At 49.7% G+C, this 26,526-nt stretch overlaps 1 protein-coding gene across 3 annotated transcripts; it reads left to right on the top strand.

The window, feature by feature from the left end:
* The first annotated feature begins 409 nt into the window (after positions 1-409).
* Positions 410-22,761, top strand: HINT2 (histidine triad nucleotide binding protein 2). Of its 3 annotated transcripts, none has more exons than XM_063453529.1 (6): positions 410-451; positions 5,283-5,395; positions 7,695-7,847; positions 9,263-9,367; positions 9,445-9,517; positions 22,485-22,761. In XM_063453529.1, the coding sequence occupies exons 2-6, from the start codon at positions 5,285-5,287 to the stop codon at positions 22,574-22,576; spliced, it is 534 nt and encodes a 177-aa protein (XP_063309599.1). In that variant the 5' UTR covers positions 410-451; positions 5,283-5,284; the 3' UTR covers positions 22,577-22,761. The 3 variants fall into 3 exon arrangements, with proteins under 3 accessions (XP_063309599.1, XP_063309600.1, XP_063309602.1); XM_063453530.1 differs by having other exon boundaries at positions 450-471; XM_063453532.1 differs by lacking the exon at positions 410-451 and adding an exon at positions 456-467.
* The last annotated feature ends 3,765 nt before the right edge of the window (positions 22,762-26,526 follow it).

Genomic DNA, 26,526 nt, shown 5'->3' with positions numbered 1-26,526 from the left:
CAGTGAGAGTCAGTCAGTCAGTGAGTGTCGGTCGGTCGGTCAGAGTGGGAGAGGCTGAGTGACACTGTGAGAAATCCGAGCCGACCGTGAGTGGGAGGGGCTGTGCTGGAGGGGCGGAGCCGACTGTGAGTGGGAGGGGCTGTGTTTGGAGGGGAGGGGGCCGATCGTGAGTGGGAGGGGCTGTGCTGGAGGGGCGGAGCCGACTGTGAGTGGGAGGGGCTGTGTTGGAGGGGGGGCCGATCGTGAGTGGGAGGAGCTGTGCTGAAGGGGAGGAGCCTAGCATTGCTCGGGAGGGGTGGGTCCGTGTTTAATAGGAGGAGCAGTATCCCTAGGGAGCTGTGACTGGCTGGATAGCAATAAGTGGCAGCTTTATTATCCAATGAGATTCCACGCACCGCCCCCAGCTATATCAGCTATTGGTAGGCGGGGCCTAAAGCAGGAAACCATTACAGTGAGTGACCTTTACTGTGTGTGAGCTATGGGGGGGGGAGATACTGAGTGTGAGCTATGGGGGGGGGAGATACTGAGTGTGAGCTATGGGGGGGAGATACTGTGTGTGAGCTATGGGGGGGGGAGATACTGAGTGTGAGCTATGGGGGGGAGATACTGAGTGTGAGCTATGGGGGGGGGGGAGATACTGTGTGTGAGCTATGGGGGGGGGAGATACTGTGTGTGAGCTATGGGGGGGGGAGATACTGTGTGTGAGCTATGGGGGGGGGGAGATACTGTGTGTGAGCTATGGGGGGGGGGAGATACTGTGTGTGAGCTATGGGGGGGGGGAGATACTGTGTGTGAGCTATGGGGGGGGGAGATACTGTGTGTGAGCTATGGGGGGGGGAGATACTGTGTGTGAGCTATGGGGGGGAGATACTGTGTGTGAGCTATGGGGGGGGGGAGATACTGTGTGTGAGCTATGGGGGGGGGAGATACTGTGTGTGAGCTATGGGGGGGGGAGATACTGTGTGTGAGCTATGGGGGGGGAGATACTGTGTGTGAGCTATGGGGGGGGGGAGATACTGTGTGTGAGCTATGGGGGGGGAGATACTGTGTGTGAGCTATGGGGGGGGAGATACTGTGTGTGAGCTATGGGGGGGGAGATACTGTGTGTGAGCTATGGGGGGGGGGAGATACTGTGTGTGAGCTATGGGGGGGGGGAGATACTGTGTGTGAGCTATGGGGGGGGGAGATACTGTGTGTGAGCTATGGGGGGAGAGATACTGTGTGTGAGCTATGGGGGGGGGAGATACTGTGTGTGAGCTATGGGGGGGGGAGATACTGAGTGTGAGCTATGGGGGGGGGGAGATACTGTGTGTGAGCTATGGGGGGGGGATACTGTGTGTGAGCTATGGGGGGGGGAGATACTGTGTGTGAGGGGGGGGGGATACTGTGTGTGAGCTATGGGGGGGGGATACTGTGTGTGAGCTATGGGGGGGGGCGGAGATACTGTGTGTGAGCTATGGGGGGGGGGGAGATACTGTGTGTGAGCTATGGGGGGGGGGGATACTGTGTGTGAGCTATGGGGGGGGGGATACTGTGTGTGAGCTATGGGGGGGAGATACTGTGTGTGAGCTATGGGGGGGAGATACTGTGTGTGAGCTATGGGGGGGAGATACTGTGTGTGAGCTATGGGGGGGAGATACTGTGTGTGAGCTATGGGGGGGGGGAGATACTGTGTGTGAGCTATGGGGGGGGGGAGATACTGTGTGTGAGCTATGGGGGGGGGAGAGACTGTGTGTGCTATGGGGGGGGAGATACTGTGTGTGAGCTATGGGGGGGAGATACTGTGTGTGAGCTATGGGGGGGGGAGATACTGTGTGTGAGCTATGGGGGGGGGGAGATACTGTGTGTGAGCTATGGGGGGGGGAGAGACTGTGTGTGCTATGGGGGGGGAGATACTGTGTGTGAGCTATGGGGGGGGGAGATACTGTGTGTGAGCTATGGGGGGGGGGAGATACTGTGTGTGAGCTATGGGGGGGGGGAGATACTGTGTGTGAGCTATGGGGGGGGGGAGAGACTGTGTGTGCTATGGGGGGGGAGATACTGTGTGTGAGCTATGGGGGGGGGAGATACTGTGTGTGAGCTATGGGGGGGGGGAGATACTGTGTGTGAGCTATGGGGGGGGGGATACTGTGTGTGAGCTATGGGGGGGGGGGGTACTGTGTGTGAGCTATGGGGGGGGGGGAGAGACTGTGTGTGCTATGGGGGGGGAGATACTGTGTGTGAGCTATGGGGGGGGAGATACTGTGTGTGAGCTATGGGGGGGGAGATACTGTGTGTGAGCTATGGGGGGAGATACTGTGTGTGAGCTATGGGGGGGGGGAGAGACTGTGTGTGCTATGGGGGGGGAGATACTGTGTGTGAGCTATGGGGGGGGAGATACTGTGTGTGAGCTATGGGGGGGGGAGATACTGTGTGTGAGCTATGGGGGGGGGAGATACTGTGTGTGAGCTATGGGGGGGGGAGATACTGTGTGTGAGCTATGGGGGGGGAGATACTGTGTGTGAGCTATGGGGGGGGGGAGATACTGTGTGTGAGCTATGGGGGGGGGGAGATACTGTGTGTGAGCTATGGGGGGGAGATACTGTGTGTGAGCTATGGGGGGGGAGATACTGTGTGTGAGCTATGGGGGGGGAGATACTGTGTGTGAGCTATGGGGGGGGAGATACTGTGTGTGAGCTATGGGGGGGAGATACTGTGTGTGAGCTATGGGGGGGGAGATACTGTGTGTGAGCTATGGGGGGGGGAGATGCTATGGGGGGAGAGATACTGTGTGTGAGCTATGGGGGGGGAGATACTGTGTGTGAGCTATGGGGGGGGAGATGCTATGGGGGGAGAGATACTGTGTGTGAGCTATGGGGGGGGAGATGCTATGGGGGGGGGAGATACTGTGTGTGAGCTATGGGGGGGGAGATGCTATGGGGGGGAGATACTGTGTGTGAGCTATGGGGGGGGGAGATGCTATGGGGGGGGGAGATACTGTGTGTGAGCTATGGGGGGGGAGATACTGTGTGTGAGCTATGGGGGGGGAGATACTGTGTGTGAGCTATGGGGGGGGGGGATACTGTGTGTGAGCTATGGGGGGGGAGATACTGTGTGTGAGCTATGGGGGGGGAGATGCTATGGGGGGGAGATACTGTGTGTGAGCTATGGGGGGGGAGATACTGTGTGTGAGCTATGGGGGGGGAGATACTGTGTGTGAGCTATGGGGGGGGAGATACTGAGTGTGAGCTATGGGGGGGAGATACTGTGTGTGAGCTATGGGGGGGGAGATGCTATGGGGGGGGAGATACTGTGTGTGAGCTATGGGGGGGAGATACTGTGTGTGAGCTATGGGGGGGGAGATACTGTGTGTGAGCTATGGGGGGGAGATACTGTGTGTGAGCTATGGGGGGGGAGATACTGTGTGTGAGCTATGGGGGGGGAGATGCTATGGGGGGGGGGGGAGATACTGTGTGTGAGCTATGGGGGGGGAGATGCTATGGGGGGGGAGATACTGTGTGTGAGCTATGGGGGGGGAGATGCTATGGGGGGGAGATACTGAGTGTGAGCTATGGGGGGGAGATACTGTGTGTGAGCTATGGGGGGGAGATACTGTGTGTGAGCTATGGGGGGGGAGATACTGTGTGTGAGCTATGGGGGGGAGATACTGTGTGTGAGCTATGGGGGGGAGATGCTATGGGGGGGGAGATACTGAGTGTGAGCTATGGGGGGGAGATACTGTGTGTGAGCTATGGGGGGGGAGATGCTATGGGGGGGGAGATACTGTGTGTGAGCTATGGGGGGGGAGATACTGTGTGTGAGCTATGGGGGGGGAGATACTGTGTGTGAGCTATGGGGGGGGAGATACTGAGTGTGAGCTATGGGGGGAGATACTGTGTGTGAGCTATGGGGGGGAGATGCTATGGGGGGAGATACTGTGTGTGAGCTATAGGGGGGGAGATGCTATGGGGGGGGAGATACTGTGTGTGAGCTATGGGGGGGAGATACTGTGTGTGAGCTATGGGGGGGGAGATACTGTGTGTGAGCTATGGGGGGGGAGATACTGTGTGTGAGCTATGGGGGGGGGGGAGATACTGTGTGTGAGCTATGGGGGGGGGAGATACTGTGTGTGAGCTATGGGGGGGGAGATACTGTGTGTGAGCTATGGGGGGGGAGATACTGTGTGTGAGCTATGGGGGGGGAGATACTGTGTGTGAGCTATGGGGGGGGAGATACTGTGTGTGAGCTATGGGGGGGAGATACTGTGTGTGAGCTATGGGGGGGGAGATACTGTGTGTGAGCTATGGGGGGGGAGATACTGTGTGTGAGCTATGGGGGGGGAGATACTGTGTGTGAGCTATGGGGGGGGAGATACTGTGTGTGAGCTATGGGGGGGGAGATACTGTGTGTGAGCTATGGGGGGGGAGATACTGTGTGTGAGCTATGGGGGGGAGATACTGTGTGTGAGCTATGGGGGGGGGAGATACTGTGTGTGAGCTATGGGGGGGGAGATACTGTGTGTGAGCTATGGGGGGGGGAGATACTGTGTGTGAGCTATGGGGGGGAGATACTGTGTGTGAGCTATGGGGGGGGAGATACTGTGTGTGAGCTATGGGGGGGGGAGATACTGTGTGTGAGCTATGGGGGGGGGGAGATACTGTGTGTGAGCTATGGGGGGGGGGAGATACTGTGTGTGAGCTTGGGGGGGAGATACTGAGCGTGAGCTATGGGGGGGGAGATACTGAGCGTGAGCTATGGGGGGGGATACTGTGTGTGAGCTATGGGGGGGGGAGATACTGAGCGTGAGCTATGGGGGGGGGGAGATACTGAGCGTGAGCTATGGGGGGGAGATACTGAGCGTGAGCTATGGGGGGGGAGATACTGAGCGTGAGCTATGGGGGGGGAGATACTGAGCGTGAGCTATGGGGGGGGGAGATACTGAGCGTGAGCTATGGGGGGGGGAGATACTGAGCGTGAGCTATGGTGGGGGGGAGATACTGAGCGTGAGCTATGGGGGGGGGGGAGATACTGAGCGTGAGCTATGGGGGGGGGGGGAGATACTGAGCGTGAGCTATGGGGGGGGGGGAGATACTGAGCGTGAGCTATGGAAAGTGTTACTTAGTGTGCTCTCAGCTATTGAGATTATATTGTGTGTGTGTGTATGATCTTCTGCCAGTCTGTGTTTATAGAACCAGTAACCAGAGTGTACTTGGGTTGATACCTCTTGCAGTGTGACACCTACTGTACCTAACCTTGTTCATGAACTGCCTGTACTGAGCTTTTGGCTTTCTGTGTCTCCCTAGGAATGTCGGGCGTGACAATACTGCGGATTTTTCAGACGACTCTTGCTACCCGGTGCTGGACACCTTTGCTCTCATCTGGGATAGTAGGGCATCAAACATGGAATTCACACCAGGTAAGGTCCCCTTAATCACCCTTGTACAGGGCCTTGCCTTGTGCTGTCTGTGCTCTTATTTGCCTGTTTGTCTCTTCCTGCGCTGTCTGTGCGCTCTTGTGCCTGTTTCTCTTCCTGCGCTGTCTGTGGGCTCTTGTGCCTGTTTCTCTTCCTGTGCTGTCCGTGCCTTTTCACTGCCTATTGTTGTTCAGAAACCTCTACACTATCTTGTTTATGCTGTGTGACGGATTGCTTGGCACCCCGACCGGGTACCTCTGTCAATCGCTGCTTCCTAGTAATCCTTGAGTACCATAAGCACCACACCGGACACCATAACCTCCGCAAAGACCACAAACCGCCACAGCTTGGTTGAGGTCTCGCTGTCCTCCACCCACCCTGGACCCAAGACCAGGATCCAGTGGGGGTAGACGTCTCCTGGTCTAGAGAGTGAAGCAGGTTGCTCTCAGAAGAGCAAGTGTTGTGATCCAAGGGAGTATAGAGATTATAGCAATCCCCAGAGTGAATATAGCTCTTCAATCCCCCCAAACATGAGCCTAGACTTCATGAAGAGTAAAACTAATCTGTTTAATTGCAGCCACAACTGGCCTTATATGCAGGTCCCCATGCAAAGGGTACTCCCCCCTGGACCTGAGAGTAGACTACAGTAAAAACATATACACAGTTACATTGACTCTCAGGTCCAGGACACCTCCCATGCTTTTCTAAGTGTTGTAGAACCGAACTCAGGTGATGCTGGAAGTCCAGCGGTGTTCGGGAGTTCCTGTGTCCATTTTCCGTTCCATGAGATTCATGCCCAAACATCGCATTGTTTGCAGGAACAAGATGGCCGCCACTTCGTGGTCGTCCATAGGAATTGCGGCCACCCAGATGAACACTTAGAAAACTGCAGTGGAAATTGCTGCAAAGTAGCTGTGATGAAGTGCCCTTCGCCACTTTGTCCTGGAGAGGCCTGCTTGCCTGCCTCCTCCCCTGCGACTATGGCCCTGGAAGATTTGGCCCTTTAAAAACAGTATTCGGCCCTAACAGAGTGCACGTCACTCATTCTGGCCCTTTAAATACAGTGGGGCCATTCGGTACTTGCCCTGTGTGAGCGGTGATACCCCAGATAGCTATGCCATGGAGCCTATTCATATAATGAAAGACTTTAGCTCCATGGCAATTGAACTGTGTGAATAGGATCTGCGCGCTATTCGGTAGTTTTGTGCGCTCAGATCCCAGCTATCTGGGGATATGTGAAATGTCTGTGTGTTATGTGTAAAAGGTGAATTTATGTATTTTAAAGTGTTTTACTGTCTTTGTTTCCCCATGTGCTCAATGGAGTCTGTCTCTGTACTGGGAGGTAATTGGATTACTTCTCCATTGTGTCTCCAGGAGAGAAGACTCTGTAAAACCGGTCTAAACTGGAAAGCCATGCTGACAGGGGTTGTAAAAGATACTTTACTAACTTTTGAACCCCTGGTCTGATTCATGACATTTTTTAATATGTTGTTCCCCTGAATGGATTGATTGTGGATATGTATTTTTATGTGAATGTGATGTATGGTTTTAAAGTTACAGAGTATGTGTGGAAACTGTATTTTTACTGTATGTAATAATTATGTTAATTGCTTATCTGAGGGGAGGGGATGTGTGGGTTGTACTGTTACTTGATTGGTTGTTTTATGCCTCCCCCTGGGTGTGTCCTGTATGTGCACAACTGTAATAAAAAGCAGACTGGGTGTTCCAGACCTCAGACCTCTTCTGACCCTCAATACGTAGCCTCGTCTCGTTATTGGAGGGAACTGCTATATCACACTAGGGATTGCTATGCTCTGCATATTCCCCTGAGCTTAATCACTTAGCTCTTTTAAGAGCCTGTTCCGGATACGTTCTCCTGGAGGAGAGGTCTTCCCCACACGGTCCTGGAGGACAGAATCCGATCCAGGGTGGAAGGAAGACGGCGAGGCTCCAGTTAAGCTACGGCGGTTGTGGAGCCTGCGGTGGTTGTGGTGTCGTCTGCAGTGCTTGGAGTCCTCTGTAAGCGCTAGGAGCATCCGTCAACGGAGGGTACTCGGTCGGAGTACACGGAGCTCCGGTACAGTAGCAATTAGGCTTAACAATCTCCAGGGTGGTCTCCGGTTCGTGCAGCTGTTCTGTTCCCGAACTAAATATAAAATCCCACGAACCAAGTCTGTTCACATCGTTTTTTAAAGGGCCCATAGTCTAATGGTAAGAGTCTGGCCAGCAGGCCCCTCCAAGAACATGTGACAAGGCTCAGTTCATCATATGCTGCTCTGATTGGCCTGTGTCCATCTTGCAGAGGATGTATTGTGATGGAGTGCACAGCCTGGAAGTACAAAAAGCACAGCGCAAGGCCGCACTCAGAAAGGAAAATCCAAACCCACCATCTACAATCTTTTCCAAGATTATTGAGAAAACTCAGCCTGCGGACATCATCTACGAAGATGAGAAGGTAACCACTGCAAGCACCGTGGCACAGCTTGCTCCCCTCTCCCTGGCCCGGCTCTGCTCCCCCCTCCCTGCCAACGGCCCGGCTCTGCTCCCCCCTCCCTGCCAACGGCCCGGCTCTGCTCCCCCCTCCCTGCCAACGGCCCGGCTCTGCTCCCCCCTCCCTGCCAACGGCCCGGCTCTGCTCCCCCCTCCCTGCCAACGGCCCGGCTCTGCTCCCCCCTCCCTGCCAACGGCCCGGCTCTGCTCCCCCCTCCCTGCCAACGGCCCGGCTCTGCTCCCCCCTCCCTGCCAACGGCCCGGCTCTGCTCCCCCCTCCCTGCCAACGGCCCGGCTCTGCTCCCCCCTCCCTGCCAACGGCCCGGCTCTGCTCCCCCCTCCCTGCCAACGGCCCGGCTCTGCTCCCCCCTCCCTGCCAACGGCCCGGCTCTGCTCCCCCCTCCCTGCCAACGGCCCGGCTCTGCTCCCCCCTCCCTGCCAACGGCCCGGCTCTGCTCCCCCCTCCCTGCCAACGGCCCGGCTCTGCTCCCCCCTCCCTGCCAACGGCCCGGCTCTGCTCCCCCCTCCCTGCCAACGGCCCGGCTCTGCTCCCCCCTCCCTGCCAACGGCCCGGCTCTGCTCCCCCCTCCCTGCCAACGGCCCGGCTCTGCTCCCCCCTCCCTGCCAACGGCCCGGCTCTGCTCCCCCCTCCCTGCCAATGGCCCGGCTCTGCTCCCCCCTCCCTGCCAACGGCCCGGCTCTGCTCCCCCCTCCCTGCCAACGGCCCGGCTCTGCTCCCCCCTCCCTGCCAACGGCCCGGCTCTGCTCCCCCCTCCCTGCCAACGGCCCGGCTCTGCTCCCCCCTCCCTGCCAACGGCCCGGCTCTGCTCCCCCCTCCCTGCCAACGGCCCGGCTCTGCTCCCCCCTCCCTGCCAACGGCCCGGCTCTGCTCCCCCCTCCCTGCCAACGGCCCGGCTCTGCTCCCCTTTCCCTGCCAACGGCCCGGCTCTGCTCCCCTCTCCCTGCCAACGGCCCGGCTCTGCTCCCCTCTCCCTGCCAACGGCCCGGCTCTGCTCCCCTCTCCCTGCCAACGGCCCGGCTCTGCTCCCCTCTCCCTGCCAACGGCCCGGCTCTGCTCCCCTCTCCCTGCCAACGGCCCGGCTCTGCTCCCCTCTCCCTGCCAACGGCCCGGCTCTGCTCCCCTCTCCCTGCCAACGGCCCGGCTCTGCTCCCCTCTCCCTGCCAACGGCCCGGCTCTGCTCCCCTCTCCCTGCCAACGGCCCGGCTCTGCTCCCCTCTCCCTGCCAACGGCCCGGCTCTGCTCCCCTCTCCCTGCCAACGGCCCGGCTCTGCTCCCCTCTCCCTGCCAACGGCCCGGCTCTGCTCCCCTTCTCCCTGTGTGGCCAGTGCGGCCCATGTTAATAACTGTTTGTTTTCCAGTGCCTCGCTTTTCGAGATGTGAACCCTCAGGCCCCAGTCCATTTCCTTGTAATTCCTAAAAGTCCCATTCCTGGAATTAGCCATGTGAGAGCCGGCGACACAGAGGTAAAGGACATTTTGATTGTGCATTGAGTATTTAAGACGTGAGAATGCTTAGTACTATTTTATCTTTTGATTTTCAGCTCCTTGGACACTTGATGGTCACGGCCAGCCTCCTAGCGCAGAAGGAGGGTCTAACAGATGGATACAGGATTGGTGCGTGCTCTGCACTCTCTCTGTGCTTCTCTTTCTGCTGCCTGATGTGATCACGCTCCCTTTGCTGCCTGAACCTGTTATTATTAGTGCTAGATCGGTAGTGGAGGACATTACATCTTTAGATTGAGGAGTCTGTGGTCAGGTAGTTACTTGGGATGGATAATTGGAGAATGGTGAGAGTGCTTGTATAAAGTTAACTCAGTCAGGGCTGACTTCATATAATTTAAAACTATCATATCTGCCAGATTCAATTTAATTCACCTTTATATGGAATGGACATGTATATGGAGACCCTATAGTCACCCAGACCACTCCATGTCAATGCAGAGACCCTTCCTATTAACCTGCAACATAAAACAATGCAGTTTTGAGAAAGTTGCTGGGTCATATCCACCTCTAGTGGCTCATGGAAAGTTCCTCCGTCGGCACATAAATCACCTCCTATTTCTACCATCCTTGTATGTGTTTTTTGCAGGTCCTCAGTGGGACAGAATTTATGCCCAGGCCAGCCAAACTGAGCATCAGACTGGCAGGAACGCTGTTGTGACATCACAAACATAACTACTGCAGCCCACTGCAAAATTTTGTCAAATGACTCTGGGTGGCACGCCTGGCATTTCTATGTTTCTACCATCTGCAATGCGCCGGCTGGGAATGTTCAGGTCACCATGCAGCATCGGACAACTGCCAGGAGGGCTAAACATTTTGTGAGTAACCTGTATCTGACTGGAAAGATTTCCCAAACTGCATCAGCCGTGGAGCCATGGAAATCATTTCATATGCTAACTTTAATCAGTGAGCCTGTCCAGAGCCGTCTCCCCCTTCTCATAGAGGAGAATCAAGGAGAATAGGTTGTCCTGGCCTGCGCTGATTCCCGTGCATAGAAAATACAGATAAATTGTGAAGCAGTAACATCAATAACATATACATCAAGATGCGTTGCTCACCAGTAGTGCCTCATTCCCAGAGTATAACCCTGACTGGTTAGGCTCTGTAACGGACCGTTTCGCTCACAAGAGGATAAAAATCGTTTAGGCGATAATCCCCTTTCCCATAGACCAGCAGCTACTGCAATCACCAATCTCCCGAACTCCAAACTGTACGAATCTTCCAACTCCCGAACTGGAAACATACGAACACTGGAAACAGCCGAACAGGAAAAGCATACAATCCGCTTACACTCCTGGCAGTCAGCATACAATCCAATTCCCCCAATAACGAGACGACACTTCGTTTTGAGGGTCAAGCAGAATCTGTTTTACTGAGGGCTACCTGCCCAGTATTTATGCAGGTCTCCCACTTGGTGGACACTCCCCTAGGGGACCAAATGGGAGACTGAAACAACAGACAGACCTGTATCATTTTAGTACATACAGCCACAATACTTTCCCACAATGCATCTTGGCTTCCTCCTCTCTGTCCTGGAGATAATTAGAGAAGTAATTCAATTATCTCCCAGGACAGAGGCAAGACTCCATTATGCATCGTCTAAGTGTAACCGCGACCACCCAGTAACAGTCAATTAAGCTGCGGTTAACCGCAGCTACTGGGTGGTCAATTGCCGGCACACGCTTGTTAAGCCGCGGTTAACCGCAGCTTCAGGGAGGTCGATAGGAGGCGCACGCCAGCCTCTGGGTGGCCCATTAACAGCGCCGGCCGGCTTCCCACGGCTCTGGGGAGGCGGATAAAAGGCTGTTTGTTCGGTAGATAGAATCCACAGAACGGCTGTGCAGAAAGGGAGAAATAAATCCTTCTGCACAGTAAAATTAACCCTTTAGCTGCTGGTCCATAATCCAAAGGCAGCAGGCGAGCAACCAGGCTTCTCCAGTTCACAGTGGCGAAGTTGGTTTCGCCACAGGCTCTTATGTCTATATAAAGGCTGATAATGAGCTTGTATAAGCTTGTCTGTCTTAACATGAAGATTATGGACAGTCTACTTGACAAGACAGGGTAACAGACGACAAAATGCTTCCACTGGGGCTCAACATCACACTGCACAGCACAAATCATAAAAGCAAATGAGAAAAATAAAAGAAAGAGAAGAGGAATAATAATCACTATTATGTAAGAGTGTTGGTTGCTTGAAAGGGTTATTAGAATGGGAACAGTAGAGATGCCCAATTGGACCAGACCACGTTCATCCAATGCCTTGATTAGGAAAGCGAATGGAGGAAACATGAGTCACTGAGGACAGCTAGAGTTATGCAAGACAGCCCTCCAGCCGGAGGCCTTTATGGAGGTCGGCATCTTCGAGCCACGGACTCAGAGACCCATAGAGTCCAAGTCCTTCCTTCATTAGGGGTAACTAAAGACCTTGGTGTTCTGATGTCCGCGTGGCAGATACTTCAGGTATTTTCTCCTGTTGGTCTACGGCCTGGATGGGCAAATAAGAGATGGGCGCTTGAACAAAGTCGGTGCCCAAAAGTGCTTTGCTCACCTCCCTGTTGTCACCCCTACAGCTCTTCTCCTGAGACAAGTTGTGTGCTTTATGTTTCTCTAGACTGTCCCAAAAGTAGAGAGAAATTCCTTCCAGTTTCCTCAGGGACTGTTCCACTAGGCCATGACAGTCTGTTTCCGCTTTTGTAATAGTAGGCCTCCAAAAGAAATGCACCCACCATCTTTATAGTCTGCTTTGTTCTTTGCCATAACCGCAACCATCTGCAGTATTAAAGGCTGGTATGTGCAGCAAGTCAGTGGAGACCAGATGGGGTAACGTAGGTCTGCCGTGAATGTATGCCACAAAATGGGGGAGTTGGGCCGCCTTTTCCAACAGAAAAAAGCAGCAGGTCTCAACTGACTGTGGTTTGTGCGACACAGCATAGAGTTCCAAGATGCGCTCCGATCAGTTCCTCTACTAAATAAGACACAATTTGCCCCCAAGAAGCGTTGTCTGAGTCAGATTAGGCAATTAAATCAGAAGTCGTATGGAGAGCCTTCATGAAATGCATGATGCTCAGGCCCCACACTGTCTACAATTTTTTAACTAATAGAGGAAAATATTTTTCTGTACAAAGATCCCAAAGGGCATGTAGTATTGTCCAAACTCCTGTGGAAGATGCTTCTGATCTGAAGAATGAAAAAGTTCACCAGAAGAGCTTTTCTTTCATCAAGTGCCCAAGTAAAGACTTTACACTACAATAACTGTATCCAGAGCCCGAGAGGTTTTGGTTGTCTATGTGAAGCCTCATAGGAATCATTGAAGCTGGCAGCCAGGTCTGTCGGATTCACATCAGTAATGTCAAGGATAAGTATAATATTCCAGTACGTAGAGTATAACCTCAGTGGTAAAGCGTGTTACCGGGCCTTAGAGTGGCCAGATGTCATGTAAAATACACAGGTAGAATAGTTAGGAATACCAGACATACAATAAGACATCGCCAGATCGGGTATTTTAAAATACATTGCGCTGCAGTCGCATCACTGTTGCTGTAGATGCTGACTGGAGCTGGGACAATAACGGTCCCCTCACTCGGTGGACCAGCAAGGTAACTCTGGCTTCCCTTACAAGTAACCTATAGAGTGTTATGGCTGAAACCATGGGTGGCCGGTTCCACCATTGTCTTTAAAAATAAGGGTGCCCTCTTTGAATTCCATTTAGATGCCATCGTTAAAAAAGAAAAATGTCTGAGGTAACAAATATTGAGTTGCTTCTTTTTTTCCAACGGAAGTGTAGATCAAACTTTAGGTCTCAGGTGACTGTTTTAGGCAATAACACTTTTGAGGAAGAAATGCAAAGAGGAAAATTCAGGGTCTTCAATAAATCCCTGGAATTACCATGCCGGGATCAGGTTTGACTATTGGGCAGAAGAAGACAGTCCTATTTCTTCAAATAATGGGAGAATACCACAGAAGATATTTTTCTTTTTAATTTCAGTCAGTTTTCATCATCAGCCTACACTTTTACATCCTGTGGAAGCTCTTCTGGAAAAGTGTTAGTGTAAGTTCCTTATGGAGAAATATCATGGAACATATTGTGCCTTTGTTCTAAACTTTCAGACCTGTTCTAGTCCTAAATGTGTCCGCCCAAAAAAGAGCATTTCAGTATTGAGTCCATTCCTGCTACCGTTGGGATATTTTATCCAGGAGACTCTTAAACCTCCAGGAAATATGTTAACTTACCAGTTGCCCACAACACAGGTTTTTACTGCAGCTGGCAGCAGTTAATGGAAATTCTTCAAGATTTCCAGTTCAAGGCATGATTGTTTGGGCTGACTTGAGCCCCCAGTGTATCTATGAAAGTCATTGTTCTCATCACAGCCTATCCAATATCTTTCTAGTGGCTTGTTACTGTAATATGATGGTAGGAACATAAGAGAGATTTATAGGCCGAGGGACTCTGTGAGCCTGGAGTACGGGCTAATAGAAAACTAATATCAATTTTCTTTTCTTTCATTTTACTTTCTCTCCCTGATCTTCTAGATAGCATATTCTACTCCCACCCCACAATCTCCAGTTATATTTTGGGTGATTTAACGTTTTGAAGATATTTTTTTTTTTACATTCGTATTTTATTTGCAAATTACAGGTGTTCCCAATATATATGGAGTTAAAAGCATACATGAGCTTGGTTTTAATAAATAATGGTGTGAAACATGAGAACTAAATAACCTATAACATTTTCATCAATCACAGGTTTTTCAATAACTAAACATTTATACTGTCAAATAGATTTGCGGTTACTTTATGAGTTCTGCCTAAGGAAAGGCAGCTTGGTTCACTAAGCGCAGCTTTGAAAACTGGAGGGATGTAAAGGTAGAACAGGGCATATTGCCACTTGGCAGCATTTCCTGATATCTTGGTCGTCCTTTGTTGTGTTCCTCGTGCCCCTCGATCCTTCTCGACGATGTTGAGGCTAATGCTTGTAGCTAGGTTGAGAGGCCTAGAGATCTCCGGAATGTGCCATGGTCTCCTGACTGTGTCGTCCCCTTTTCCGGCAAGTAGGGATCCCTCCATTCCCCACCAGTATTTTATTGAGCAGTCTTAGTCTTCTGACAACAGGTATCAATTTCCTCCTTTCTGCCAGAACCGAGAACGGGATATCACCATAGCCAGCCACTGTGTGGCCTTAATAATGTACTGTCCCCAGTAGTCTCAAGCAGTCATGATCGCATTTCGCACTGCCACGTCTCGCATTACAATGATAGTGTTCCTGGGTGCTGCCGCTGATTTGCACACCCGGAATGCTGAAGTGATCGGAGGGGAGTCGGGGCAACCTTTAATGCCTATAGTACCTAAGAGGCCGTAGATGAACTGCAAGAGTTCCTTATTTTCAACTGTTTCCGGTATTCCTCTAAGGCGTAGATTGTGACGCCCATGCCGCATCTCCATCGTCGTCACTGCCTGGCTTGAGAAGTAAGGCTGTCTAATTAACTATTAGTGACCTTAAGTTGCTTGTGTCTGGAAATTTATCTCTCTTCTATTGCTCGCACCTTTTGGTGGACCACTCCTTTCTCAGTCCGGACCTCCTGAAAATATTCTTTACAGACCCTCCATATGTCAATGAGTAGTCTCTTTGTATCCCCTTTTATTGATGGTGAGAAGTCATCCTCCGACTCAGATGAGCGGTATGCACCTTCGGATCGAGCGGAGACAAGGGGCTCCTCGTCTTCCCGATAGGCCTCTAGCACCATCTTTGGTCGCTGCTGCAGCGTTGGTATCTCAAAAGAGCCATGTATCCTGCAGATGGGAAGCTTCTGGGCGACATTGCTTTTTATTTTTACACCTAATTATGTCGTCTTGTGGAGTACTGGCGTTTCTGACTCTAAAAGTTTGTATGAGCGATACTCTATTCGCTTCTTTGCCAGGCCTTTGCGGAGCTCAGTTCCTCTGTCGGCCACGACCCACCTCTATCTTAAAGGAACACTATAGTAACCAGAACAACTATAGCTTAATACAGTTGTTCTGGTATCTATATCCTGTCCCTGCAGGCTTTTTAATACAGTGAGGGAAACAAGTATTTGATCCCCTGCTGACTTTTAACGTTGCCCATTGTCAAAGAAATGAGCTGTCTATAACTTTAATAGTAGGTGTATTTTAACTGTGAATGACAGAATAATAAAATAAAATCCAGAAAAGTGGATGTAAAAAAAAAGTTATAAATTGATGTGCATGTCAATGAGTAAAATAAGTATTTGACCCCTTCAACTTGGTGGCACAATCCTTGTTGGCAATCATAGAGATCAGATGTTTCTTGTAGTTGGCCTCCAGGTTTGCACACATCTCAGGAGGGATTTTGTCCCACTCCTCTTTGCAGATCATCTCCAAGTCATTATGGTTTCGAGGCTGATGTTTTGCAACTTGAACCTTCAGCTCCCTCCACAGATTTTCTATGGTATTATGGTCTGCAGACTGGCTAGACCATTCCAGGACCTTAATGTGCTTCTTCTTGAGCCACACCTTTGTTGCCTTGGCTGTGTGTTTCGGTCATTGTCATGCTGGAATACCCATCTATGACCCATTTTCAATGCCCTGGCTGAGGGGAAGGAAGTTCTCACCCAAGATTTGATGGTACATGGCCCTGTCCATTGTCCCTTTGATGTGGTGCAGTTGTCCTGTCCCCTTAGCAGAACAACACCACAAAGCATAATGTTTCCACCTCCATGTTTGATGGTGTTCTTGGGGGTCATAGGCAGCTTTCCTCCTCCTCCTCCAAACACGGCGAGTTGAGTTAATGCCAAAGAGCTTGATTTTGGTCTCATCTGACCACAACACTTTCAACCAGTTCTCCTCTGAATCATTCAGATGTTCATTGGCAAACTTCAGACGGGCCTGTACGTGTGTTTGGTTTTTTTTTTTTTTGAACAGAGGGACCTTGCGGGTGCTGCAGGATTTCAGTCCTTCACGGCATAGTGTTACCAATTGTTTTCTTGGTGACTATGGTCCCAGCTGCCTTGAGAACATTAACACGATCCTCCCGTGTAGTTCTGAGCTGATTCCTCACCATTCTCCTGATCATTGAAACTCCACGAGGTGAGATCTTGCACCAGACAGAGGGAGACTGACAGTTATTGTGTTTCTTCCATTTGTGAATAATCACACCAACTGTTGTCACCTTCTCACCAAGCTGCTTGACGATGGTCTTGTAGCCCATTCCAGCCTTGTGTAGCTCTACAATCTTGTTGCAGACATCCTTGGACAGCTCTTTGGTCTTTTCCATGGTGGAAAGTTTGGAATTTGATTGATTGCTTCTGTGGACAGGTGTATTTTATACAGGTAACAAGCTGAGATTAGGATAACTACTGTACCTTTAAGAGAGTGCTCCTAATCTCAGCTCGTTACCTGTATAAAAGGCACCTGAGATTCAGAAATCTTGTTGACTGATAGGGGATCAAATATTGTTCACTCGTTGACATACAAATCAATGTATAACTTTTTTTACATGCATTTTTCTGGATTTTGTTTTGTTGTTCTGTTTCTCACTGTTAAAATACACCTACCATTAAAACTATAGAGTGATTATTTCTTTGTCAGTGGACAAACGTTCAAAATCAGCAGGGGATCAAATACTTTTTTCCCCTCGCTATATATACACTGTCTTTTCAGAGAAAAGGCAGTTGTTACATTGCTGGCTAGTAACAGCTCTAGTGACCGTGTAGCGGAGAGCTGATTTCCCACAGCTTAACTCCTCTGGTATATTAGAATAATTCAGGAACAAGTAGTAAATCCAATAGGGTAACCAGCACAATCAGCAAAGCAAACCAATAATATCCGATCACCTTTCCCAATCACTGGACGACACACAGTATCAGGAGTAGAACTGAAGTTTAATGACACAATTCCTGTTTTTATGGGATTCTCCCATGCAAGGGAGAGACTCGCCATAATTACTACAGTAACCAATCACATAGACGTTACCTCCCACACATCTCCTCCCCTTAGCTTAACAGTTAACATAATTATAATGTACATACTTTTCCCCAAGTCTTGGATGTACCCCAAATATGGTAGTGTGGCGAAACCGAACTCGCCACGTGTCCTTGGAGGGGGCTGCTTGCCCGCCTCTTGCCTTTGGACTATGGACCAGACTTTATGGGAATGTGATACCCCAGATAGCCATACCATGGAGCCTATCTATATAATGAAAGACTATGGGAAAGACTTTAGCTCCATGGCAATTGTACTGTGTGAATAGGATCTGCGCGCTATTCGGTAGTTTTGTGCGTGCAGATCCCAGCTATCTGGGGATAGGTGAAATGTCTGTGTGTTATGTGTAAATGTGACTTTATGTATTTTAAAGTGTTTTATGTTGTTTTGCAACCATGTGGTTAATGGAGTCTGCCTTTAGTCCTGGGTAATTGGATTACTTCTCCAATTAACTCCAGGGCAGAAGGGAGGAAACCAGGGTGCATTGTGGGGATGTTTTTCTGCCAGCCAGAAAGGAACAAAAGATACTTTTAGTAACTTTTTAACCCCTGGTCGGATTCATGCCATTTTTTAATATGTTGTTCCCCTGAATGGATTGATTGTGGATATGTATTTTTATGTGAATGTGATGTATGGTTTTAAAGTTATGAAAGTTGTGTAAAAGTATATGTTACACTGTATGCATAATGGGATTATGTGTCACACTAAGGGGAGGGGATGTGTGGGAGGTAACATCTATGTCATTGGTTCTTTTATGCCTCCCCCTGGGTGTGGCCTGTATGTGTGAGTTGGAAATAAAAGCCAGGCTGGATGAGCCAGTCCAGAGTTCTATTTTTACCCTCAACTTGAGTCCTGTCTCTTATTGGGGGAATCTGCTACAAGGGATTGCTATGCTAGGCATATTCCCTTGCTATAATCACTGAGCTCTTGTAAGAGCTTGTTCCTGCTTCGTTCTGAAGGGAGATAGCTGCAGCCTGCAGTGCTTATGGTGTCTGGTGGAGTGCTTGGAGTCCTCTGGAAGCGCTAGGAGCATCTTTCAACGGAGGTACCCAGTCGGGGTGCCAGTTGATCCGTTACATTGGTGGCAAGCGGTGGGATGGCGTCCTAGTGCGAGGAGAAGCAGCTCAGAGACACCGGTAACGTGTGGAGTTGTGCAGCGTCCCTATCTTCAGCAACATAATGGAACCAGCAGTGGCTACAGCAAGCATGGCGTATAGCTACTCCGTACTAGAGTTTGGCACGATGGTAGGGTTGCGCCTGAAGTTTTACGGACCCAATCCAGAGGAGAAATACGTGCGGTTCGTGTGGGACATGGTGACCCGGAACCTACAACACAGGGCGTTGAGGGAAGGCCAGTGGGCACGTTGGGAGAAACTCCAGCCACAGGTAGAGTGGGACGAGGAAGAAACCGAAGTGGCCGGGGGAGATGGGACCGAGGTCTCTCTACCGGCCCTACAGGGATGCTGGGCACCCGGCCCAGATCCCCAGCGGCAGTATGTTTTACAGGGAGGGGAGACAGTCGGTCTCACTCCTCAGCGGCAGAATGGGTTATTGGAGGAAGAGACAACCGGTCTCCCTCCCCAACAGCAACCAGAGGTACCCGAGGTAGAGGACCTCATAGACTGGTCCTGGGAGGACCCCCTGCAGGCAGGTGGAGATGGGACCGAGATCTCTCCACCGGCCCTACAGGGATGCTGGGCAACCGGCCCAGATGCCCAACTAGAGCTGGAGTTACAGAAAGTGGAGAGCATCGACCTCCCCCCCCAGCAGCAGGACAATGTATTGGGAGGAGAGACAGTCAGTCTCCCTCCACAAAGGCGGAAAGTATGTATGGGAGAGGAGCTTGCTACCACCTCTCCCCAGCAGCGGATCATTGATGTGCAGGGAATAGGGAGCCCAGTCTCCTTTCCCCAGCAGCAGGGCACTGTATTGGGAGGAGAGACAGTCGGTCTCCCTCCACAAAGGCGGAAAGTATGTATGGGAGAGGAGATTGTTACCACCTCTCCCCAGCGGCGGATCATTAATGTACAGGTAATAGAGAGCTCAGTCTCCATTCCCCAGCGGCAGAGTGTTCTAATGGGAGAGGAGCTGGTTACCACCTCTCCCCAGCGGCAGCTTAATGTACCAGGGGGAGACTGTAAGCCCCACACCTGTGCAGATGGGACAGTGGTCTCTGCACTTCCAGCACAGGGGGTAGGGACGGTCGGTCCTGCCCCCCCACGACAGGGCTGTTTAGCCAAAGGGGAGACAGTCTGTCTCCAGCAGCAGAGCTGTGTACCCAGAGGGGAGACGGTCGGTCTCCCCCTCCCACAACCAGGCTCCAATCAGGCTACTTCAGTGGTAGCGCTGGCACCAGGGCAGAGTACCACTGGTCTCTGCCCACTCAGCAACCCACCAAGGCAGACTACCAGTCCCCCACACAGCCGTGGTGAGGCACCTGGACCTGGACAAAGTTCTCCTCTACCCAGGTGTAGTAACCAGTTATTGTGGGTGGGAGGTACTGCTGTTTGTGCTTCATGGGTGGGTTGCTGGACTAACCAGGGCACGGACCGGCAGGAGGTCAGATACCCTGTTAGTCTGGGGGGTAAAGGGGAGAAGTGTGGCGAAACCGAACTCGCCACGTGTCCTTGGAGGGGGCTGCTTGCCCGCCTCTTGCCTTTGGACTATGGACCAGACTTTATGGGAATGTGATACCCCAGATAGCCATACCATGGAGCCTATCTATATAATGAAAGACTATGGGAAAGACTTTAGCTCCATGGCAATTGTACTGTGTGAATAGGATCTGCGCGCTATTCGGTAGTTTTGTGCGTGCAGATCCCAGCTATCTGGGGATAGGTGAAATGTCTGTGTGTTATGTGTAAATGTGACTTTATGTATTTTAAAGTGTTTTATGTTGTTTTGCAACCATGTGGTTAATGGAGTCTGCCTTTAGTCCTGGGTAATTGGATTACTTCTCCAATTAACTCCAGGGCAGAAGGGAGGAAACCAGGGTGCATTGTGGGGATGTTTTTCTGCCAGCCAGAAAGGAACAAAAGATACTTTTAGTAACTTTTTAACCCCTGGTCGGATTCATGCCATTTTTTAATATGTTGTTCCCCTGAATGGATTGATTGTGGATATGTATTTTTATGTGAATGTGATGTATGGTTTTAAAGTTATGAAAGTTGTGTAAAAGTATATGTTACACTGTATGCATAATGGGATTATGTGTCACACTAAGGGGAGGGGATGTGTGGGAGGTAACATCTATGTCATTGGTTCTTTTATGCCTCCCCCTGGGTGTGGCCTGTATGTGTGAGTTGGAAATAAAAGCCAGGCTGGATGAGCCAGTCCAGAGTTCTATTTTTACCCTCAACTTGAGTCCTGTCTCTTATTGGGGGAATCTGCTACAAGGGATTGCTATGCTAGGCATATTCCCTTGCTATAATCACTGAGCTCTTGTAAGAGCTTGTTCCTGCTTCGTTCTGAAGGGAGATAGCTGCAGCCTGCAGTGCTTATGGTGTCTGGTGGAGTGCTTGGAGTCCTCTGGAAGCGCTAGGAGCATCTTTCAACGGAGGTACCCAGTCGGGGTGCCAGTTGATCCGTTACAGGTAGGTATACCAAATGTGGTACCCCCTGGTAGCCCTGATCTGGGTGAGAAACATATTAAAAAATCACCCAGATCAGAGCAGGGGTTCGGGAGTTATGAGGAAGCAAAGATTTGACCGACCGCACGGGTAAAGTATCCGAAAATAGTTCCATGAGTTTTGGCCCTGCGGTCGTGCATCAAAAGTCCTGAAAGTCTATGCCATCTATGGTTGAGTTCGCATTCGGATGAATCCCCTAGTTCGTGGGATTCATCCTACCGAACGATGGGCCGTTCGTGTGTTTCAATATGCACTTTCTGAAGTCCTGCAGGTCTTAGCGTTTAGTCGAGTGTCCGATTTGAGTTCCAGACACTCGATGACCAAACACCGCTGTTCGTGAGATTAAGATGGCCACCGCCACGTGTTCGGCTGCCGAAATGGCGGCCACCCAGGGAATACAGCAGAGCATTCGTGTGTTTAAACCAGGGGAATGGAACGAGCACACAGGGAGGTAAATTACAGCCACACTTCACACCAGGGTGGTCCGGTTGTTCGGTACTTTAGTCGGATGGTGAATATAGCAGTTCACATGCAGACTTGTACATCTTTTTACCGAACAAAGTATGGCCACATATGTTTGTATGTAAATCTGTATAATCCAGGCACAGGAAAAACTCTTAGATTCCAACAATAATATTACAAAGGAAATATATTGGGCAGCCAAAGGGGTTCTGCTACACCGTCACTCAGACTACTACTAGAGGTGCTTCCTGGGTCAGTGGTGCACAATGTGCATCACTGACGTTCATAATTTTCTTGCTCTGCATGGAGGTGCTAAACATTCCTCGAGATGCATTGATTCAATGTATCTCTATGAGGAGATGCCGATTGGTGCAGCGGGCCGTTTTACCGCCCATACGCGATACCTTCCCAATGCAGTCCTATGGTAAATCATTGGATTGGCTGAAATCATCAAATTTAATTATCTTAGCCACGGAGGTGTAGCGGGGCCTGTCGCATTGGACCGTGTGACGCTGTAAACGAGAAGTTTTTAAGTCTTTAAAGGGAGGTAAGGGGGTCCTGACACCTAAACGCATTTGTGTTCCTGACATTCTAGTATTCCTTTAACTTCTGCTTTGCTTTTTACATTATATTATCAGGCTCACAACTGCAACCCCACCCCTGCAACTGCTCCCCCACTTCTGAACCTCACCCTACACCTGCCCCCCCACAATCCACAGCTGTAACACCATATAACTGCCCACCACAGACCTCAGCTGCAACACCCCCACATCTGAACATCATCCTACAACTGCCCCCACAAACCACAGCTGTAACTCTGTCACCTCGGAACCCCATCATACAACTGCCTCCACAACATCTGGAGGGCTGGAGTTTAGGGAAGCCTGCTCTAGAGTTTGAGCTATCTTACTGTAAATTTGTATCATCGTATTTCATCTTGCTTTAGACTGCTTTAAGACTTTGTGTGTCTTTCTATGTGTCAGTCAGTCTGTCTCTGCTTCCATTATCTGCAGTGATTAATGATGGGAAGCAAGGGGCACAGTCTGTGTACCACCTCCATCTGCATGTGATCGGAGGCCGGCAGATGGGATGGCCCCCCGGATAGCATCCAGAGCCTGTGTACCGCCATCCAGGAGGCCTTCTCCAGCATGGACAGTGGGATAACTCAGGACAATAAAACACCTACTCCCAGACCGGTCCTGTACGTGGAGGGTTATCGGAGGAAATTATTAAATATTCTAACAGACAAAAACATCAACTTGAACTATTAAAAACAAATGATTAAATGAATGTCATGTTTTTATTTTCATACACGTTAACATTCTTAATTATCTAACTAGACAAACAATCAATAAATTGACTTGTTTCGCTGATTTCAGACCGGTTTGCCGAAGATGATGTATAATTATGCTATTAATAATGTGAAAGATAAGTGGAGCGCAGATGGCAGGAAAACCCGTCTATAGACCTTGAGTTGAAAGTAAATCAAAAATATATACTTACCGGTATATTTTGTAGATAAATCTCGATGACATGCAAAGAGAGAAAAAAATACAAAATCGGGTCAGAGATAAATAGAAATAGACAAATTTTATAACAGTGCAGATGAAATGGTTAAAAATAGGTCAGGGATCTGAGCGAATTCAGCAGGATCTGCAGAGATGATCTGTAGCTCGGGTGTCCTTCCGGGTTGCCCAATGTTGTAGGTCCGGAGGTAGCCCTTACTCTGTCCGTGCCTCGCAATAGTTGTCCCGATTAACCGTCAAATGTTCAATCTGTTCACGGGGTTTGCAGGTGCCACCCACCTTGATTACATCAGTGCATTTCTTACATAGACACGTCTCGTCTTCCAGCTTCTTTAGAACGTAAGGAGTATAGTCTCTACTGGCAGTAGGGAAACATTTAAGGGCAATGATGGTTCCGCCCTCAAATGTTCCTACTGATTGCAAATGCAAAGTCCAGCCTTTATTTAAAGGTGAAGTTAACGAAAAATAAATGTCTCTGTTTCATTTCAATACACAATTATACATTAACAATTAAAAACATCTAAAGCTAGACAAAGTTCAACTTAAAATTAGAACTCGAAACATATGATGATTGTAACGGAGCTCCAGTACTCCAACCGAGTACCTCCGTTGATGGATGCTCCTGGTGCTTCCCGAGGGCTCCAAGCACTTCTCCAGACACCATTAGCACTGCAGACCTAACCTCTCCCTGCAGAGAGCGAAGCTGGAACAAGCTCTTAAAAGAGCTTAGTGATTATAGCTAGGGGAGTATGTAGAGTATAGCAATCCCCCAGTGTAAATGCAGCCTTTTCCCCAATCATGAGACAAGGCTCTATGTTGAGGGTAAAAACAGGAACTCAGAAGTCTGAGGATTTATTGGCACTTATATGCAACTTTTTACACAATGTTACCACCCACATGGTTTTGTGGCACAGCCAATCATCCTCCCCTCTGCCTGAAAATACACAGTTTTATACAATATTCATAACTCACAAAATATACATACAATCTCCATAAATTACATATTATTAATCAGCATACTTCAAATACAAACATACCCAAAAATCAGACAATTCCCTCCAGTGGTTAAAAAGTTAGCTGGAAGTCCTTTTTGACCGACCGCAAGCATGCTTTCCTGCCCAAAACAGTTCCATAGATTTGGGCTGTGCGGTCGGTCAATTTTACTCAGAAAAATGACTAAGTCCTATTCGAATGCACGAACAGGGAATCGTTCGTGCAAATGGCTTAGTATACTGTGCGTTCAAATCGTCGAACGGGACTTTGTTTTCAGCCGAAGCATCGAAGTGGAGGAGAAGGTAAGAGTCAGTGGTGTTCATGCAAATGGGTAGCCAATTTTAGTTCCATGGATTGACTCGCTGCACACACCGTTGACTGCGTTCGACTAACAAAGATGGCCGCTGCCACGTGTTCGACTGCACGAACGGAGACTACCCAGCGGTCGGCAATGAACCTGTGGTTAACCGCCAGCCTGGGAGGTAAATTAGCCGCACACTTCCACTTCTGTGTAGTACTTGGTTCGGTAAGCCCCATTTACCAAACCAAATAGGAAATTACATGCACAAAGTAGTTTAACAGTCTGGGGACACAGTTTTAAAGTGACATTGTCACAAAAAGTCTTCATATGCCCATATACTGTTTTTAAAGGGCCATACACCCCAGGGCCATAATCACAGGGCAAGAGGCTGGCAAGCAGGCCTCTCCAGGACCAAGTGGCGAAGGGCACTTCGTCACAATGATACATACTACAAACATCATTAATAATATACAAATGCAATTATATGGTAAGCTCTGTATTAAGTATGCACTTTTAACATATACAGAGGTAGGAATATTTGACACAATGGCATTTTCCAAAGGCATGATTAATATTCTAAAAAAGATAGATGTTAAAAAACTGTAACATGGGAAGCATTAATCAGTGTAATCTACACCAAGCAAGAGAAAACCGTTCAAGTGTAATCATGCATAAAACCGAAGACCCCATCACTAGTAATGAATCAGAGTCAGATATTATACATACTGTTACAAAACCATTATTTTACCCTGTGTGCAGTTAAGTACTATTTTACCTTCCAGCCCTATTTGCAGCCGTTTGCATGGTTCAGCACGATTCCTTTGTGTAAAGTATAGGTGGCCGCCATTTCGGGACTTTGCACGTGTTCGCGGCCATCTTACGTGCGAACAGCGGTGTTTGCCAGCAATCGTCTGGAACTAAAAGCGGAGACGCAAACAGGCGAACACCGCTGAGACCTCCAGGATAACGTAACTTCGTGCTGGACCTACCGAACGACCCGCCGTTCGGTAGAAAGATTACCCGTCACATGGGGAGTATAGCGAACCCCGGACAGACTGTGGATGGCAAGGGTTTCGTGGAGTTTTAACGTACAAACGGAGACCGACCGCAAGGCCAAAACTTGTGGAACTATTTTCGCCCAGAAAGTCTGTGCGGTCGGTCAAAACTTTGGATCCCCATAGCTCCCGAACCATTCATCCGAATGGGCTGATTTTCGGATATGTTGCTCCCCTGAACAAGGGCTATCCAGTGGTGCCGGATTTAAAGGTGTACCCCCTGTTTTTGGGGTGCATCCAGAACTTGGCTAAAAATATGTACAGCATAATTGGGTTAACTGTTTATCTGAGGGGAGAGGATGTGTGGGTTGTACCATATGTGTGATTGGTGATTTTATGCCTCCCCCTGGGTGTGTTCTTTTTGCATGTAACTACAATAAAAAGCAGGCTGGGCATCCCAGTCCTCAGTTCTTATTTGACCTTCAAATCGCAGCCTTGACTCGTTTTGTGGGCAGAAGGGTATCCTAGCTGTACTATAGCTAGTGGGATTATTCTACGTTTTCAGGACTCGCATGGAATACTAAGGAAAGCAGCTTCTCCTCTCTTCAACAATAGGAATCCAGACTAGCAAAGCGGTCCAGCTCTCAGCTAGACTGAGGGTAACCGTAACACATACTAAATTAAAAGATAAATCTTCCTTTTTCCCGAAATGGAAGATTTCTGATGAAATGACTACCTTTCAAAAAAATAGTAAACCATAAAGTAGAATCATTAAAAACTCTAAACAAATATCAATTGAATTTAAATATACAAGAACGCAGAGCATTGAAAGATCTAAAAGAGGACCGGCCGATAAGGGTGGTGGGATAGTCATCATGAGCCGAGACTTTTATTTTACAGAATCTCTTAGGAGATGACCCCACATACTCCAAATTACATACCAACCCAACAATGGAGATACAGCAGAATTTTTTGGCAATAGTAGATAGAGGATTTTCCTTGGGTGTTTTAAACGAGAAAGAATACCATTACCTTAATATCGAACACGCAAGGATCCCCACATTCTACTTCTTGCCAAAGATCCACAAACACATTAACCAGCCTCCCGGAAGACCCATCATTTTGGGCATTAACTCTGTATCGAGTAGGCTTTCCGAGTATGTGGACCATGTCCTGCAGCCTTTGTTGCAGAAATGTCCTTCCTACCTAAGATACACCACCAATGTGCTGCAGATTTTGA

Source organism: Pelobates fuscus, chromosome 5 (assembly GCF_036172605.1).
Source record: "Pelobates fuscus isolate aPelFus1 chromosome 5, aPelFus1.pri, whole genome shotgun sequence".
NCBI classification, from domain to species: domain Eukaryota; kingdom Metazoa; phylum Chordata; class Amphibia; order Anura; family Pelobatidae; genus Pelobates; species Pelobates fuscus.
The sequence above is the reverse complement of the archived record's forward strand: the minus strand, read 5'-3'. Positions and strand labels throughout refer to the sequence as shown.